The 18,848-nt window shown below is 52.3% G+C and overlaps 1 protein-coding gene across 1 annotated transcript in view; it reads left to right on the forward strand.

Annotated features, from left to right (window-relative positions):
• LGR6 (leucine rich repeat containing G protein-coupled receptor 6) overlaps nucleotides 1-18,848 on the forward strand; it is a 74,671-nt gene that overhangs the window by 8,312 nt on the left and 47,511 nt on the right. Inside the window, exon 2 of the mRNA XM_048925612.1 lies at nucleotides 16,431-16,502. Within this exon, the coding sequence (XP_048781569.1) occupies nucleotides 16,431-16,502 (72 nt within the window). The remainder of the gene's footprint in view (nucleotides 1-16,430; nucleotides 16,503-18,848) is intronic.

The raw sequence follows: 18,848 nt of genomic DNA on the forward strand, positions 1-18,848 counted from the left end.
AAAGCAGCAAAGGTGTGATTTATTTGGTTGATCTGAGCAGAAATTGTGAAAGCCCCTTCACCCTCCCCAAAAACCACAACGGTTCAGTTTTTCAGAGTGGAGTTTGTAGGTGTTTTGTCTAGACTGCCTCTCCTTTGATGGAGCTGGAGACTCCTGACAATGAAAATCTGGCTGGGCTTTAAAGACTTCCTTTGATTTTTCCAGATGGGACTGTAATCCCAGTGCTCAGCCTGGCCCAGTCTGCTGCTTTGTAATTTAATGGAACAGAGAGTGAAAGCATTGATAGACCTCAACTCGTGGGCACAGAGAGCTGCACAGAGAAGTGAAAGGAACAGTGGGAACTTCAGAAGCAGGGTAATGGTCCCCAGCCATCCAGATAGCACAAGCCTAACCTCACCTCACAGCTTCTCTTCTTCATTTGCCCACTCCTTAAAGCCAGTAGGAGGAGGAGGGAGGCTGAGCTGACAGCAGGAGGATCAGCCCCTCTTCGTGGCACCGAGAAGGGAGCCCACGCCTGGCCCAGATGCAGACGTGCACTGGAGGCATCCAAACGGTGGTGAGCTTCAAACGTCCCCTTCAGTAATTCCAGGAATGGGGAGAAGTTTGGTGAAGTCTTTAATTAATTGGTGATAAAAGTTAATGAAGCTAATAAAACGCTGAAACCTACTAACTGTCTTTGGCGTGGCCAAGTCTGTGATTTCTGAGTTCATTTCCATTGCCTCTGGGGAGGTGAAGCCCAGGGATTCGGTGGAGAGCCGTCAGGATTTCACCTCTCTAATTTGGCACCTTGTGACGGCTCTGATGGCTGGGTTGGTTCACGTCCCCTGAAAAAAGCAGTGCTGTTGTCCTGGATTATTGTGATAAAAGGGATCTAACAAATCTCTACAGAAACCCAGAATTCCTTTTTCTATTTCTGCAAGCCAACTGCATCAGCTGGGCCAAAAGTCACACGGTGTCTGCCTCTGGTCCAAGAGTCCCCTTTCGTTTCATCCTTTGGGGACGCTCTCCCCAAATTACAAGACTTCTGAGGGACAGCTTTGTAATACCTGAGCTGCCATCTAATTTCCAAGATCAAGGGCAACGGGTGCATTTCCTGCAGCTGGCTCAGCTGGAACCGGTGGGGTTAAAAAGCAGGATCAGAGGTCTGGATTGCCTTCTGCACCAAAATACGTGGTCTCTAAGGTTCAAGCCCCAGAGCCCGGAAAAGAGGCAGCAAATGAGAGAGAAAGCAGATCTATGAAATGGGAGAATTGGCCCTCAGCACTGCTTCTGAGTCCTTTCTCTCCTTGGTTGGTCGGGCAGGTCCTGCCTTTCTGCCCCGGCCGGTTCCAAGCGCCTTTGACTTGGAGCTTAGGGAAATGCTCCTTCTGCCACCCCCTCCCCTGCTGTTCTTTCTGCTGGTGCTCGTGGAGCAGTTCCCATGATGGAAAACCCTTCTGTGCAGCATTTGGCTTCACTGGGGGCTTTAAGCCCATGGTGGGCGCAGGGTGCTCTCGCCATGTGGGAACGGCTGTGAAATGGCTGCAAAACCAATGGCCCCACCAACACCTCCCCCACTTCCCTTACCTTGCCAAAGCAACAATAACCTCGCATGAGCTTTATTCCACATTTCCTGCTTCCTCCCATTCGGTCCATCCCGAGCCAGAGACCCTCTGACGGATGTCTGTGCTGCATGGTTTCCATGCAGTGCTGCATTTGGGGTCGTGGTGCTCAACAACAGAGCAGCTGTGAAGTCAGGAGCTGCTGGTACCGCTGTGCTGTGAGATGCAGGCTGCCCCGAGGGGCCTGCAGGGAAGCTGGCCCCAAAGCACGCTGTTCTGCCATCACATTCTCAGACAGCTCTGAGCGCCGCGGGCTGACGCCTGCCCATGGGAGAGGGAGAGAGGAGTTTCTCTTTCAGGGCTTTGTTAATGGAAAAATGCATTTTTCTCCCCAAATTGAACACTTCCTTCAGAACATCGCGCTCTGTGCCAGGACGTCTCAAATTTCCGCTGGAAAAGCTGAGCTGTGACGCGTTGAATGGCGTCTTCCAACCCTCAACCAAAGCTCCTGGCTGAGACAGAACCCTGTTGGACTCACAGCAACCGAACCCCACAGCAGGAGGCACCTGCAGCTCTGACGGCCCTGAGACGGGGCTCCTCGTGGGACCCAGAGTGACTGCGATGTGACAAGGATGCTAACGCTGGAAGTGAGTTCTCTATGCAGAAAACAAATGCTGAATCTCAAGCTTTGCCTTTGTTCTGAAAGACACACCATGAGAATTTCGCAGAGCCTCAGTAGCCTCTCACTGGTTCCCTGTATTCTCCTTAGTGGCCTTTCTAGGTGGAGATGGACAAATTGGAAAGCCAGAAAAAAAAGTAATCCCAGGAGGAATTATTGCAGCTGCTCTCACAAGCTGAAAATGGGGGACTTTGTTCTGGGTTGAAGACAATGTTTTGTCTGAAAGGATTTCAAGCAATTCAGTATGTTTGAGAGCGTCAGCCTGGATGAAGGATGATGTTGTCCAAAGGATATTGTGAAAACAGAACGATGTTCTGAGCTTTGCAGCCTTTGCCTCCACAGATCACTGGGAAAAATGGGTGCCAATTTGCTGAGTTTTGCTCTGCTGTCCCATCAGTGTATCTTGCAAAGCAAAACCTTTCCCCCACCAGAAGCCCATCGGGTCGTTCTGTTTTGTGCTGGTGATTGCCGCAGCACAGCAGGAGGCAGTGACTGCCCAGCACAGCGAATGGCACTGAGTTTATTTCCCTGTGGTGGGATGGAGGACAGCACTTACTGCAGGTTTTCTGCTCCTTAAGACTCGTCTTTATGGCTCTTTGCACGGAGGCAGCAGTGCCAGGCGGACCTTTCATTTTGTTCCTCCTTAGGCCGTTCTTGTCTTTGTGACCCAACAGCAACAGCAGCCGCCTCTGGTGGCAGGTGATGCTGGGAGGTGCTGGGCTGAGGGCAGCGGCGTTTCTGCAGGGCCCCATGTGGGTGAGAAGGGACAGAGCTCTGCGGTGAATGCTGGAAGCTCAATAGAAAAAGTGGGAAAAGCCGTGACATTTTTGTCTAGTGAGTACAGAGCAGAAAAACAAAATCCTGCCTTTGCAGCAGGGAGCTGCGGGCTGCGAGCTCTCCAGAAGATGCTCCTCTCCAACCATGGCAGCCAGCTGCATGGAGCAGCGCTGGTGGGAGGGGGGTTGGGACTTGAGGGGGGATGCTGAGGTGTGACACCATCAGCACAGCGAGAGCAGGAGGTGTGGGCTCACGGCAGGAGGTGCTGCGGGCAGGAGCTGCAGGGAGGCGCGGGACGAAGCGCAGGAGGACGAGCTGCGCCATGCTGCTGCAGCATCCTCCTGTGTGCAGAGCTGGGCTCGCTGCTTTCTTCTCCCTGCTGTCAGGAGATTTACAGCTTGTGGTAGGGAAGACAGCAAAATTAATGGCGCAGACTCCTTTGAAGACTCAGACTGAACGGAAGGATGGTCTGGCATGGATGGGAGCTGCTCTGCCGCAGCCAAGCCCTCAGCCTTCCTGCAGACCCAGCCCGGACAGCAGCTGAAACCCTGCAGAACCGAGGGCTGCTGCTTTTGGAGAAAAGGCATTTTCTGCTGAAAGCAAAGCTCTGGCAGCTCTGGCCAAGGGCCAGAAAACGTGCGGTCAGAGTTCAGAAGCTTTTCTGCTGACCTCTGTTGGAGGTGACTGGGCAGCAGTGTGCCCTCACCTTTTGCTGCCTGGATGGTTTGGGTTCAGCAGCAAGGGCTCCACAAACCCAGTCCCGCTTGTTTCCAAAGGGTCTCATGGGCCAAGTTAAGGGAGGGACCAGCGGGTCATCCCACAGATAGACGGCAGCATGCTTGGAATCAGGGATCACAACACTTCCAAGCTTCCCCCACCGACAGCAGTTCTTCCCAGCCCAGTGGCCTTCGCAGGACTTGTAGGCAGATACATCACAGCAGATGCAGCAGGGCATGGACACTGGGCTCCTCGTGCAGCGGCTCTGAGTCCCTTCTGACTGTTGCTGTGCTGGTAGGGAAGGCAGTGGAGCTTTCTCTTACGGCTCTTCATTTAGCAGAGGAAATGCACAGAGAGCAAATTCAGAGCCCCACCACCAAGGACAGCACTGCATGCATTGATGTTGGTCCTTAGGAGCATTCTGGCATTGAGAAATGCTACAGCATGGCAGAAGGAGAGCAGGATGGTGAGGAGGGAAGAGGGAGATGCATCAGATGTCAAGACTGGCTGAGAGAGCTCCCTTTAATTTGGGGGTACCGTGGCAGCAGCCCTGGATGTTGACTTCACAGAATCATAGAATCACTTAAGTTGGAGGGACCATTAAAGGCCATGAGATCCCTCTCCCTGCAATGAACAGAGAGCCACAGCTCCTCCCCTGACCCTGGCTGTCCCCAGGACTTCCGAAGTCCCACCCTCACAGACACTGAGGTTGTCTCCATGAAGTCATCAGTGTCCCGGGTCACTGTTGGAAAGACCAGCTGGTGTTGATGTCAGGGCACAGGTGGCAGCACGGGTGGCTGATGGCAGTGCCAGACCTTCGCACTTCTTAGAGCTTTTAGCAAAACAGTTCTTGGACTCACACCATGCAGTGAAGCTCTCTCATTTGAAAAAGGGATTTCCTGAGCTTCTTAAGGCTCAAAATTCAGAAAGCAAACAAAAGAAACCCAATATTCTTCATTGTTAACCCTTCTGCCCAAGCAAGTAGGCAATATCCAGAGTCATGACAGGCTGGTTTTGTTAAGATGAAAAGTAAATTATAGGAGTTGGGTGTATTCTTGATGTAATCTCATTTATTTACCAAGAACACAGGCTGGGGCCTGTTCCCCTGAGCACTGGCAGAACAAACAGCCACCAACTTGGCTCAGAAATCCCACACCTGCTCCTTGGTGCCCAGGAAGCCCAGCTCTGTCACCCAGCAGCAACCAAGACTGAGGGTCATCACCCGCAGCTGGACTCCAGGACTCAATATCACAGCCCTCGTAGCCACACAGCTTTTGATCTGAGCTTCCTCTGGAGGAGTGACAGCAATAATCAGGATGATGGTTTTCAAATCTGTTTGCTAAGGTTGGTCCTCCCGAGACCCACTTAGTGCTCTGTGCCCTTTCCATGAGCATCCCGTGGCATGTGGGACATGCTCCATTTCAACAGCATGGATATCGCCTGTAAGCAGGGAGCAGAGTGGGCACAAGACTTCAGCTCTCCAACAGAGGCAAAGTTTCAGAAGCTGAAGGCAGTTCCCACTGAGCCCATGTCACCCTGCTGTCCTCAGGGCACAGCACTGGTTTCCATGCAAGAAGCTCAGAGGTCTACATTTTGGATTGCCTAATTCTGTGGCCAAATCCCCATCTCCAGCCCAGGCTTCTCTTCACATTTCAAGCACTGAGAAGCGAAGAGCAATGCCAGATGGGGACACAGGAACCCAACTCTGTGCTGCTCTCTGCTGGGGCACTGGCAAATGAAGAGGTTGTGGTCACACTCAGCTTCGTCTCACACACCCCATGCATCAAAGGAAGCTCGACTCAGCCCAGCTGACCACCAGAGCAGGGTGGGGACCTCTCAGAGCTCATGCAGGACCATCGGCCTTTGGTTTGTGGCAGCTCAAGATAGTGAGGGAGTGAAGAACATCTGCACAGCACCTGTGGAGTCTGCTAACACGACCGAGGTCTCCATCAGCCCATCAGCCATCATTCCCCACAATAGTCTGGGTTAGCACATCGCTCTGTGGCCTTGATTCCCTTCCCAGTGTTCCATGTGCTGGTGGCCCATGGGAGTCATGCCATGCTCTAAGGCACAGCATAGAAAAGGGCTTTGTCTTTCTCTGTGTCTCGGTCTGTTGGGGCAATGGAAGACTGATGCTCCAAAGCTGAGTCCAAAACTCGGGGGGCAAATGACAAAACCACCGATTTTCTCCAGAAATGTTTTGCACGTTTGAACTGCGCAAGACGAAAAAAAAGATCAGGCTAGAGTTCAATGGGAGCCCTGAATGAGGTTGGGCTCCTGGGGAAGGATCCGTGTCTCACTGCTATGAGGAAATGCCACCTTCCACCTCACGGGCTGGGAAAGGACCTGGAGCACTGCAGGCTGTGGCTCTGAAGATGGTTTATGCAGGATCAGGCTGCCAGCAACCATCCTGATCATGGGAAGGTGCCTGCCCATACCTCAAGGAGCACAGCCACATCCCAGGGGGGAGGTTGGCAAAACCCAAAGAGTTCCCTGGATTACCCACACAAACACCCCAACCTCTGTGTCAAAGGTCAGCTCATCTCAAACCAGGCAGAGCAGTCTGAACCACAGGAGTCAGCAGGCACAGCATCCCCACCTCTGAGAACCTCCATGCCGAGAGCCCCAGCCCTGCCAGCATCACGCTGAGCTGGACCCAGCCTGAGCAACACCTGCACGAGGCAGGCAGGGCTGGATGCCTCCCGAAGCCAGACACCCATCGTCGGAGCTGCCTCTTGGAGATCTCCTCCCCACCCAGCTCTCCCTGGCCCTTTCCCTGCTTTATTCTTCCCTCTTTTAGTACATCCTGTGTTTCCCAAGCCCACTGATTGTTCTCCCTTTTGTGCTGGGGCAGACAGCAGGGCTCCCTAGACAATAGACAGGCTTCACCAGTGACTGGGAAGGAGAGGTGGAAGATTTACAGCCATGAGGTAATGGGCTGGAGGAATTCAAACTTTCTTTGCTTTAGGAACTGCCTCCCTCGGCTGCTTTGTCAGCAAAGTGGAGACAGGGAGGGTCCCGATCTCCATTCAGAGAGCTGGGACAGACCTGAATCCTCGGGCTGCCACTGATTTCTGCCTCTGGGCGCAGCCTGCCCCGCCTGCTTTGACACTGCTTTTGCCAGGTTTCTCAACCTTGCCGAGTTGGTGACCCCCCTCTCCTTAATTCAGAGCACAAAAATGCCCCAGCCCTTTTCCATTTACCCCAACCGTAAGAACCAAAACGTCTCCCGATGCCTTTGATGGTGCATCAGAACACGGGCAGGCAGCGCTGTGCCCCAGATAACACACAGCGTGTGGGGGCATGGCGAGGCCAGCAGGAAGCTGCTGGTGCAGAAGGTGAGCTCTTGTGGGCTGTGTGGGGGCGAGAAGGCATCCACTGACAGCCAGCAGAAACGCTTTTGCAACTTGCAGCTGCCCGCATGGTTTCAGCAGTCCCTCCTTGGTGTGGGTGCAGCAGGCACAGACCGGGAAACGCGGCCTTTTGCCACCAAGGGCCATTTTTGGGGTGACCCATAACATAATTTCAGGCTGCCACGTTGTTTAATAGCTCGACTGCTCCAGGCAGGTGCTGCATCTGCAGCGAACGATGGCTGTGAGCTAATATGTGTGCTGTGTCTGTATGACTCCATCACGTCCTCTGCGAGGGCTCCAGGCTGCTGAGTCCTGCAGCCTTCAGACACTGTAAGTGTGCTGGTTAGAAAACTGAGAAGAAAGGCCAAGTTTACCCATTTTGGGTCCCCTCAGCACACCCTGCATTGCCGACAGGCTGTCAGCTGGACACCACCTGGCAGACTGCATGCAGCACACTGTGTTCCACGGACAGCACTCCTCCCCCAGCCCAGGGGAGGTCAGGATGAAGGATGCTCTGGGGCCACAACCTTTGTGCCCCATAGAGGGCCAGCCCAGTTCCTTCATGTTTGCGAAGGTATTGTGAGCATTTTCCGAGCAGCCTGGGGGCTCCGTACTGGGCACTGTTATCCTTCCAGCTTGGCAGCAGTGTCTCACCTCCAGCCTGCTTTCTGCACACCTGGTCTGCAGGGTTGGCTGTCCTGCTCATAGATAACATCTGAAAATGAGCATTCATGGACCTGCCTGGGAGTTTCTCCGGCTCCATCACAGCTGCCTGCAGGGGAGCTGCAGGAGCAGAGTGCTGGAGGTGCCCACATGGGCTCAGCACAAAGCTGAGCGATCACAAGGGTTGAGTGGTTTCCCCTTCCTTAACCCAGACCAGCAATCAGAGCACCTCCAGTGAGAGCCTGCAGCGATGCTCTGGGTGTTGCTCTGTTGACCTTTGGGGAGGCCGTGTTGGTAATGGCCACACGTTGCTCCCACAAGGGCAGAGCTTGGCGAGGCCGTGGCATCTGCGTCATCCTTTGCCAAGGCTTGTCAAGACTTGATGTGGCTGCACAGAACTCCCGTGGCCTAAGCATCTGGGAAGTCTGTGAGATCACAGCTGCTGTGGGTGGTTTCCCCATTTCTGGGGCTGCCCAGGCTGGGAGCAGCACCTGCACTTTGCCAGTGGCCCATAAGAGTGAGAATAGATGGAGCTTTCTTCTCGAGATGAATGTTATCTCCTGATTTTCTGCCTGTAGCCTCATGTCTATCCCTGTATCCTCTATCCTGGACACCCCGATAGATAACCCTGGTGAATACCCTTGTTGTGCTCACCTCAGCCATGGTCCGTGTGTCCCAAAAGCTCTGTTGGCTGGCAGGGAAGGCAGCAGGCAGAGCTCCTGTCCCAGGGCTGTGCCACAGATTCTGTCATCCCTTTGGATAAAGGTGGGTGCTGTCCTGTGACATCCCACCTCTGCATGTCACATCACTTGGGTGCTTTCCTGCCCTGTATCAGCAGGAACATCGGTGTTGCTCAGTTTTTGTGAAGCCCTAGGAACAGATTTTAAATAATAAGCACAACTTAAAATATCATTATCTACGCTTCTCAATGATCTCACATTTTTTTTCCCCTGCTTTTCCTGCCTTCCTCCCCAAGCATGAGGTCAGACAGAGCAAGTCCCACCCCAGAGCCCATCTCAATTGCTTGAGAGGTGATATTTCCCTTCTCACTCTGCCCGAGTCCAACCTCCTACACGGAATTGAGAAGGAACATTTGCAGGACCAAATATTTACGATTTCCTTTACTCAAAATCTCACGAGGAATGGAAAACACTCCATGGTGGGGAGCACCAGCAGGGTCAGATCCTGTCAGGCTGCGGTGCTTCCCTCCATCAGCCCACGTTCTCAGGTCACCACGTTAGAGAGACTGGCTGTTTGTGACCAAGGCCAGCACTGCATCTCCAGCAGCCCTCACTCCATCCACATCCCTGGAAATGGAGCAGGGCAGAGCTGTGAGCTTTTTCTAGCGGCGGTAGTTAACAGTTGGCCAGGGCTTAAAGCAGGATGGTTTAAATTATTTTTGGGACAGGTTGAATACAATAGAAAACCCAACATCCATAAAAGCACCTGCCAAGCCTAACTCTAAATATAAATCATCCGCAGTGCCAGACCATCCGAAGCCAGTCCTGCTCCACTTGAATTATTGCTTTCCGTTGCTGCGTGAGCGCATCGCTCGCATCCAGCCTCGTCACAGCGCGTTCTGCTTCTCTGACTCGCCTCACAGAGCACAGCTCCTCTCACATGGGCGAGCTGACAAAACCTGGTCAGTCTCACTTCTCAGCTGGTGTCACTTTATGACATTTTCTACTTTCTGAGGCCACCGCTCTCCAGAAGTTCTATTTGTGGATGGCATTATATTGGCTGGAAGTTTGACCTGGATGCGGTGACCTGGGAATGCTTTCTGGGGGCAGTACCAACTTGCCAGCACTGATGCAGGTGGCCTTTGGGCTGAGCCTGGTCTATCATCTGCTAATGAGGGGAACAACCTCCATGTGCTTCGTTTCTACTGTGGGCAGCTCTCTTCTGGGGGTAGGACAGGCAATGAGGTAATTAGCAGCATCCTAGCATTGCCATGCACGGGCAAATGAACCCCAAGGACATAACAAGGCACGTGAACCTGTGATAAAGTGCAGAGGGTTATAAATAACCTTCAGCAACTCCTTTCTATTTGTCTCTTGTGTGTCCCCTGTGTGTGGGGGGATCAGACTCTACTGATTGGTGTGCTGTAATCTGATGAGAACCACCTGAGAGGGCTCCCCATCAGCTCAGAGTCAAACCCAGCTGCCTCCCTTTGCTAGACCAAAGATCTGCAAAGACCTTGGGTTGGATGCTGTTCCCTGAGCAGTGGCTGTCTGAGATCCATGGCGATTCCCGGTGTGGTGGCTGGAAGTCCAGGTGAGTGTGAGGAGGCCTCAGGTCATCTGCAGCTGTGGGTTGGTAGAGGCAGGGTCTGGGGGGGCTGCAGTTCAGTGCTGACCCTAAGCTGATATCTGGCCTTGTTTTCCTGGCTGATTCCAGCTCGCTTGCTGTTGCTGTAGGTCAGGGTGAGCTCGCAGTGGCACTGGTGTGAGCAGGGCAGTGATGCTGCAGGAGTTCAGCCTCGCGCTACAGCACGAGCCAGAAGGGAGCGTTCAGAACAGCCCACCTTCTTGTGCCTGCTGGCCAGCGTTGCGACACAGCTGGCACCACAGCAGTGTCAGAGACACCACAACTGAGGCTTCCGCCCATTTCAGGCATGGGAACACATCCTTGGCTCTTTGGGTTGTTTGTGACGCTGAATTGTCTTTGCTGGTTGGCCATGCTGGCTGGGAATGTGTAGGAAGTGCCATTTTAACAGGCTTCTGTAGCACAAAGTGTTCCAAACCAAACATGGCAATGGCCAAAGTGTGAACATTCTTGGGGACCGTTTTCCAATGAGTGCTGCCTCCTGAGGCCACTCCTGCCAGCTCCCAGGCTGACGCAGCTCCTGCCCGCTGAGCTGCAGGTCGGAGGCCATAGGGAGGCTGAGCTCATCAGTGCTGCACATCTGCAGGCTGAGACTGGTGGTTCTCAGCACACGTGTGCTGCACAGACATCCCTGCTGCTTCCTAAAGGTGCTTGCATATATCTGCACTGTGTGCTTGTAGCCCAACTGACTGCTCTGAGGCTGGAAAGGGGAGTGGGAGTCTTAAAGAAGCACTTGGAGCAAAATGAGGTGTGAGGGGTTTTGTGTGAGTGCTGAGTCTGAAAAAGAGTTTTGGTTCAGTGAACCACTGTGGCAGATATGATGGGGGGAATCCAGGGTTGGCTGTGACGTGGTGCAGGGCTGCATGCAGCCAAGGCACAGATGTGGCAGCTCTGCAGCCTTTTGCCAGCAGAAATAAATCCCACCTGAGACCTGGGGGATCTGCATGCTTTGTCTGCATGGAGCTTTCTGACTCCATGGGAGAAGCTCTCCCTCTCCATGAGGTCAGGGATCTGGGCAGAAAGCCCTCAGCCTGCAGCTGGCACCTTAACTCCCACCTTAACCTTAACCTTAACCTTGAGCTCATTTTCCTCTGACCTGAGATCTTTCTTCACCTCGTGGGTAATAGAAATCTGTGATCTCTGGAGCTGTCAGTCTGCTCCAAGGAACAGGAGGCACGAAGACCCCGGCATCACACCAACACCTGTCCTCTTATTTCTGAGGCCCCTGTGCTTTTCCAGGAACTTTAGGGAGCCGCTCCAGAAGTGCCAAATCAGGCAGAATCCTCCATTCCCAATTAATTGGGTTCCTGATGGTGAGAGAACAGCGTGTGCAGCTGCAGTGCTGTCATCAGTGTTTGGAAAGCTGAGAGGTGACGAGCAAGGAGAGGAAGTTCATGTAAATGCAGACCTGTTCCCTCTGCCAGCTCTTGCATGTGGTCCCCCCTGGTACCCAAGTCCCTCCTTGTGAGCAGCAGGAGTGCTGGTGGTGTACGGGGAAACGAAATCTTTCATTACCTCCAGCAAAAGCTGTTCTCCATCACAGCCCGTTTTCCAGGCAGTGTGCAGCTGTGGTTGAAATTTTTTTTGAATGAAAACATATTGTAAAAGTGAAAGGTTGTGTTTCAGTTTGGGTTTTGTTTTGCTTCTGATTTATTTTTTTTTTTCCACGTTCAACCTTAGGTTAATGCATGCAGATAATGTATGTAATTAAATACTGTGTTCTCATGGCTTGGCATTTAGTGAATGAAATGTTTTGACGTCGGCTTAAAGCATTCCAACCGGAGTTTCTGAGGCTTCCAACTGAAAATATACATCAGAATCTTTCTCCTGTAAAATCTCCCTGACTTCTGAATGAGTTTTTCCAGTTTGTGTCAGACGAACCCCCCAGGTTCAGCAGTGCATCTCCTCCAGTGCTGTGGTCTGTGTGTACACCTTGTGTTCGGGTTTGGGGGTGGTATTCTGCCCTGCTGCTGTCACCCCCGAGGTGCAGCTCTCGGGATGGGCAGCCTGGTGCTGCGCTCTTTGGGTGCTGCTGTGCCCTGGTTGCTCCCCTGATTTGGTCCCCTGTTCAGAGCTCTGTTGCTGATAGGGTGGCAGGTTGTGTGACCATGATGTCTGCCAGGTCTGTTCTCTGATTTCTTGCCAGACAGGAACTAACAGGAGTAACTGCGGGCTGCCAGCTCCTCTCAGAGTGAAATAAAGCAGCATGTTTTTGTGCGTGTCTCTGGTCGATTGCAGGCTATCAGTTTCCTCTCTGCCAGCCCTGGGCTCTGCCATCCCCTTTGTGCAGGTCTGGAAGTAAATGGAGCAGGGCTGGGGGGAGCAGCTGGCAGTGGGGGAGGAGTGCCCCAGATGTTGGGGGTTTTGAGTGGGCAGAGGTGAAGTGTGGGCACGGCAGTGTCCAGGAAGGCTTTATTTCATCCCTCCTGCCCAGGGCAGGGGTTGGATGAGGCAATCTTCAGGGGTCCTTTCCAGCCCAAGCGTTCTATGACTGTCAGCCTTCCCTTAGGCTCCCAGCTGCACTCCTCCAGGACTCGTGGGGCCAACGCACCTGGAATGCACTTGGTGCAGTCTTAAGAAGGATGTGGATGGCAGGGGCTGCTGTGCCCGGAGATGCAGGAAGGAGGCTGTCTGCAGGGTGCGGATAGCAGCGCTGAGCTGCGCCCGAAGGACGTGCTCTGAAAAACACCTTAAGCTCCCATGGCTGAAATAGGAGAAAAGCCTCTAGGAACACATTTGGCAACATCCACGTTTTGTCTCCTTGAGGAGCAGTCAGCATTCATCCACTGCCCTGGCTCGTCAGGTGGCTCCAAAGGGTTATTTCTGATTGCCTGCCCACAGAGACAGAGCTGTGCCACCTCCTCTGCTCAGCCCATTTCTGCTTCCAAGCACGGAGGCTGCAGAGCACCGAGCAGAGCTGGGGCAGCAGTGGGATGAGTTGGGAGAGGATTAATGAGGGCAGCATGAGCGCGATGCTCGCCATGGGCAGCTGGGACGCACTGCATGGATCAGACTGCTGACAGGGCAGGGATGGGCTGAATCTCACCCTGCCAGGCTGCTCTTGGTGGAACCCTTATGACTGAAACGCTGTGGAGATCTCAGGTAGGGCCCGCATGGGGGGGTGATCTGAGATGTCTGATCTGTTTTCAAACTGCAGAGGTGGGAGTTGAAACACATTCTGCTTCTGCCTATTGCAGTGATAGGGGATTGAAGCGGGGCTGGTGCCTCCAGATATGGTGCAATGCAAATGAGCTCTTGCTGCTTTGATCTCTTTATCTTCCCTTTCTCTTCTTCTCCACCAAGAATACCTTTAGCATGGTTTTCAACCTGCAGGCTTTTAGCAAAAAAATTCAGCTGGCTCGATGGCTTCCAGTCCCATTCATTCTGCAGCCTCAGCTTTACCCAAAGCAGCGCAGGCATTTTGTGGTGGCCTCGGAGATCTCAAGATACTGAGGAAAGGAGATAACAAGAACCTTTATGAATCACTCTTGTACAATCTGAAGAATTTATAAAAACCATCATTTATTGCCTTTGGGCTCCTTTATTAAAGGTGGTTTATTTGTGCATTTTTTTTTCACTGGATGCTAAAGAGAGTGGCCAGAAGATTGGTGCAGATATCGCTCATCTCCAGGAGATTTCTGCAAGACAGGAGCGCTCCGTGCCTTGCAAGAGCAGGTCCAGCGATAGATGCTTCAGGGATAAGCATGGGAATTTTGGTCTGGTTTTACAGCTCCCACAGAAATCAGACTGCAGGACCAAAACTGGGAGGCTTTAATGTGTTTCTGTGTAATCAATTAATCAAGAGAATACCAGCTTGTTGGCTTCTCCCCACAGCCATCTTAAACGCTTCTGCTCAGATGCCTGGGTGAAAGGAATCTCTGTTTGATGGTCGGGGAACTCGAGTTCCAACACTGAGGGGACCTGGGGTTGAGTCCGTGCTGGGAAACATCCCACCGAAATCCTGAGCTTCCTGAAAAAGGGAAAGGTATGGATAGGGTGGATTGATTTTTAGGGCTTGAGGAGATGGTCGCTATTTGAGATTCTTAACAGCTTCCAGAAGGCTCAAACCTGAGGATTGCAGTCATCGCGTTCTTTGGTGTCGCTTTGCTCCCTTACAGAAGTGGATCAAAGTCTGTTTCCCTGAATACTGGGAGTGCTGCCCCGTGGTTTGGGCAGTGTCCTCCCGGCATCCCACCTGCCTCCGTGATTGTGCCTCAGGTGAACTGCTTTGCTCTTTAAATCTCGTTATCATTCCTGAACTAAAAGGCTGCAGTGCCCATCTCGTGGCTCCTGCAGAGGCCATGGTGAGCAGTTACTGGAGAACCCGGCGCGTGCTGTGTGTCACGTCATTCTCTTTGGTAAAGATCAGCTCATCAGTGAATGCTCAAAGGTTGCTCATGAAAGAAGGTGACATCAAAGCAAATAATTTAAGGAACCCCTGGAGGGCCAGAGGAGTTGTAAGGTCTGAGGCTGAATCACATGGGCTCAGTTTCCATGAACTGTGTCTCAGTTTTCCTGCAGGTACAAGTTAGAAATGCGTCTGATAAATGTTTAGGATGAGCTGGGGAAGGAGCGGGGGACGGTTTTAAATCACACTAATTACAGCCATGATGGCTTTGGTTCAGCGCCATTGGGAAGCACAGGTAACCTGAGCGCCTGGTGCTGGAGGCCTTCAAAGACGTCGCCCTGTGGGTGGGTGAAGGTGATGCAGAGCCACATTTTGGTTCTGGGAGCTCGTGTTGCTTCTCTGACAGCGTTTCATGCTGCTGCCACATAACGTGGTTGCACTGCAGGAGTCCTGCTTTGATCTTGTAGCTTGTGGAGAGGGCAAAGAGGAGGTGGTTGGGGAAAGAGGAGCAGGAGAGCTCTGGGATGGGATGGTAAGGGCATGTCCCACTGCACCAGAGCAGCGTGGCCTCCTGGACCCAAAGGCAAGCAGCTGGGCAGGCTGCTGAACCCAATATTTGTTTGACTTCAGTAGATGCTGAAGATTTAAACGAGAGAGCTATTTTGGAAAGACAAAATCACTGGAGGACCAGAGAAGCTGCAGGAGAGCCTGTGATCCATGGATCCCAAAACTCTGCGTGGATGTGCCTGAAAAAGTAATCCCGAGAAGGGTTCGGATGCAATGGCATCCTTTCAAAATGAGCTGAACGTGGCTGACTGGAGCAGCCATCCCCCAACAGCTGCACAGATGGATGGCCCTTTCCACCCAGACAGAAGCACTGCCGTGCTTACGTGTGCTGGGTTGTGTGTAACGCAAGAAACGTTACTAAGAGGAGAAGCACGAGCTTGGGAAAACAAGCAACAAGTCAACAACATCCTGATATGAGCAATAAGGCAAACACTCCAACAACGCTTCGGGCAGGAATGCTGTGCCTTCACACGAGGGTGGGTGACCTGTGGAGAAAAATGTGTTGAGATTGAGTCCTGCAGAAGAACTGTGATGAACAAACAGCATCCAAACCCCTGCAGCAGCAGGATTTATTTATTTGTAAAAAATGAGCCTAAATCTTCCCTGTGCCTTGAAAATCCGTCCTCTTCTTCTTTCTGCCCTAAGAGGTGATGGGGGAGGGCCCCTTCTCTTTGGCCTGAACACAGGTGGGAGCCCTGGGGAGGCAAGGCAAGGGGAGCAGAGTGATGGGTAGGGTAATTTCTCCTCTGATGTCTGGATGACTGCTTGAGGAAGCAGCATGCTTTCCTCCTCCTGAGGTTATGTGCGTATTGACCGAGGTGGAGGAGAGAAGGAGTCAGAATAGGTGCTTTTATATGAGATTGGAGAAGTGCCTTCTGCAGGGAGCAAGCAGTGCTGCCCGCATTGCCGGCAGAAGGCAGCTTGAGGAGCAGGCTGCAGAATTTCCAGGAGATGTTGAATGTTTCAGGTCTGTGTTTTGTTTCATAGCCTTTCATTTCGTGTTTTTTTGTTGGCTTTTTTTTTTTTTTTTTTTGGTTTTATTATTTTTGCATTGTTTCACAACGTGTCAAAACATCAGGCTGATTCATTACAGTGTAAACACGATGCACTTTGATGCAGGGAAAAAAGATGTTTTAATGGGTGCTAAGTAGCAACTGCCCTTAGGGATTTAAAAATAAAAATAGCAGCAGCACAAACTAATATTTTAACCCTTGTGTTACACCACGGGATCATCCAAACACGGAGCATGGAGTGGCAGACAGAACAATGCGAACAGGAATATGGTGTGCTGCTCTCCATCCCTTTGCAGCCCAGGCTGCACCGAGCTGTTAGCTCTGAGATGGGCTGTGCAGGGTTTTCCCTCACTGAAGTGCTTTCTGTCTCAGTGGAGAAGCAGAGCACACGGAGTTATGTGTGCACACTGCAATGGGACTCACCTGAGAATGTCTTCTTCCCCACAGGGATCTGAGCATGAACAACATCAGCCAGCTGCAGCCCAGCGCCTTCGGCCGCCTGCAATTCCTGGAGGAGCTGTGAGTACCCAGTAGGGGGGTGCTGTGCTGGGGGCTGTGTGCTTCTGAGATGGGCTGGGCTCTGATGGGCGCTGTGTGCTGCACAGGGGTTCATTGCTGCTGCAGGGTTGGGGCAGGATGCACCTTCAGGCCACGCTGCGTGTGCCAAACGCCAGAGTTTAAGAATCAGCCCATCATGCAAAAGTGAGCCCAGAGCAGAGCCAGAAAACGGGGAGCTTCGTTCACCATCTGCACGCAGCTCCTCTGCAGCCAAAGCCACGAGAACTGCTGGGCGCCCGGCAGCGGTGGGGCTGCAGCCCCGCAGATCAGAGCAGGGACGGCCGTCCTGCAGCGCAGCGCTGTGCTCAGGCACGGCTCCGTCCCGGTCTGCAGGGATCAGCACGAGGCTGTGTGTCAGCAGAGGAGTGGCCACACTTCTGAAAGTGTAAAATTAACCACCAGCATGAGCAACCACAGCGTCCCTTGGGGGCCCAGCAGTCAGAGCCTGGAAGGGGGCAGAAGGCTGAGGCTGGCCTTGTATGGTTGTGTTCCACTTGACCATGAGAAATCCCTCCGGGTACTGTTCTCATGCTTTTGCTCCTTTCTATGCAATGCCTTCTGCTGAAAAATGCAGTTTTTTCAAAACACCATTATTCCATAGCAAGAAACACTGATATTATTGTTGTATTTGAGGTACGTGATGTAAACTTGTGGTGCATGTAGCACTTAAAACAGTGTCTAAATGGAGCACTTTGACTGTACTGAATCCCCTCTCACAGCCAACGCTGCAGATGACAGGTATTTCTGAAAAGGGCAGGTTTCTAAAGGTTGGATTCCTTACCAGTAACGTCGGTGTGATGCTGAGGCATTCGTGTATCGCAGAGGGGCAGTAAGCGATGCCATCCCATGCTCTGCCACCTGTGCTTGTGTTCATGAAGCAGTGACCCCCAAATCGTCAGTGCTGTGAAATGAACAGCAGCTTCTGTGAGCAGAAGGCTTTCCCTGTGCTCACCGGTGCTGATTTGTGGCTGCACGTTTGCAGGTGGACTTGGAACAGTCGATGTTGACCAAAAAGCCCAGAGGAGATTCCGACCCCCACTGTTCCCATAACAGCCCCGATCTCACAGTGATCAAATTGCAATACTTTTATTTTCAAATGGTCTCCAAACCCATCTTCTTCATCTCTGTCTCTTGCATTAATTATGCTTGCAGGGACTCCCAACCTCCCCATTTCTGAGCTGGGCAGGACTCCTTTTTTTCGCCCTCCTGTAGCTCTGCTCTCGTGCTGCCCTCAGGAGATGCGTTTTCCAAGGTCTTGCCTCCATCTTGCTGCCATTCTCTTCCCATTTTGTCAAGCACCCAAAGCACTCACAGGTCCTCACACACAGGCCGTGCTCTCTCGTACACAATTAATGGCTGTCTTGCTGCAAGCAGTCGTGTCCTGATGACACGTCGTGCACAAACAGAACGGTCTAAACCAGCAATGAATAAATATTCATAGACACCAATGGAGCCAGCTTCCCACAGCCAAAAATAATTATGAATGACACAAATCAGGAGGGAAAATTAAACAGGAAAATTTGAAAAATAACTGGAAGTTGTTAAAGAACATTTCACTGGAGTTTCCAAACGCCACAACTGCTCATTGGGAAGGTAGAGGTGTTTTGAGTAGGAAAAAATCACCGCCATAAGGAGAAATGGAAACTGTGGCGTTTTGGATCTGCACACATCCAAGTTCACACTTCAATCATATGGTAAAACACAGAAGTCATAGTTATGGACATCAAGCGATGGATTTGAAATCAATGAAGTGAGGAAAGATTGTCGTATAATAGGAAGAACTGAAAGTGACCCTTCCAACAACAGCACCTGGGCAGCAGCTGTGTGTGTGTTGTTCATAGGGATGTCAGGGCCAGCACTGCAGCTTAGCTGGCTTCTCCCTTCAGCTTTCACTTTCCTGTAATCCTCAGAGGCATCTCGAAGTCTCTTTGCCATTCCTGGCCTTGAACACATACAGCATCACATCGTCCTGGGAGCGATGGTGGAGCAGAACGAAATTCCAGCCTCAGCCTCCTGTTAGACCGTGCTGACTGGGGTCTGATACGCGATGGCACCCAAAGGAGGGAATGGGGAAGGGAGTGAGGGTGAGGTGTGGGGAGCAGCTGAGCCAGGAGCTGCACTCGATGCTCCTCATGGTCCTTCCTGGCTCAGGATGTCGTTTGGCTCAGGCCATGTTGGGGCAGTCAGTGCTGCAGGTGAGGGGCAGAAGGCGACGCGCTGGGAAGGAAAGCTGCCCAGAGGAGCAGATGGGCTGCGTGCTCCCATTGCTGTAGAGGACAAACGCTCTGATAAGCGTCCACCACATCC

This window comes from Lagopus muta, chromosome 24 (assembly GCF_023343835.1).
Source record: "Lagopus muta isolate bLagMut1 chromosome 24, bLagMut1 primary, whole genome shotgun sequence".
Lineage (NCBI taxonomy): Eukaryota > Metazoa > Chordata > Aves > Galliformes > Phasianidae > Lagopus > Lagopus muta.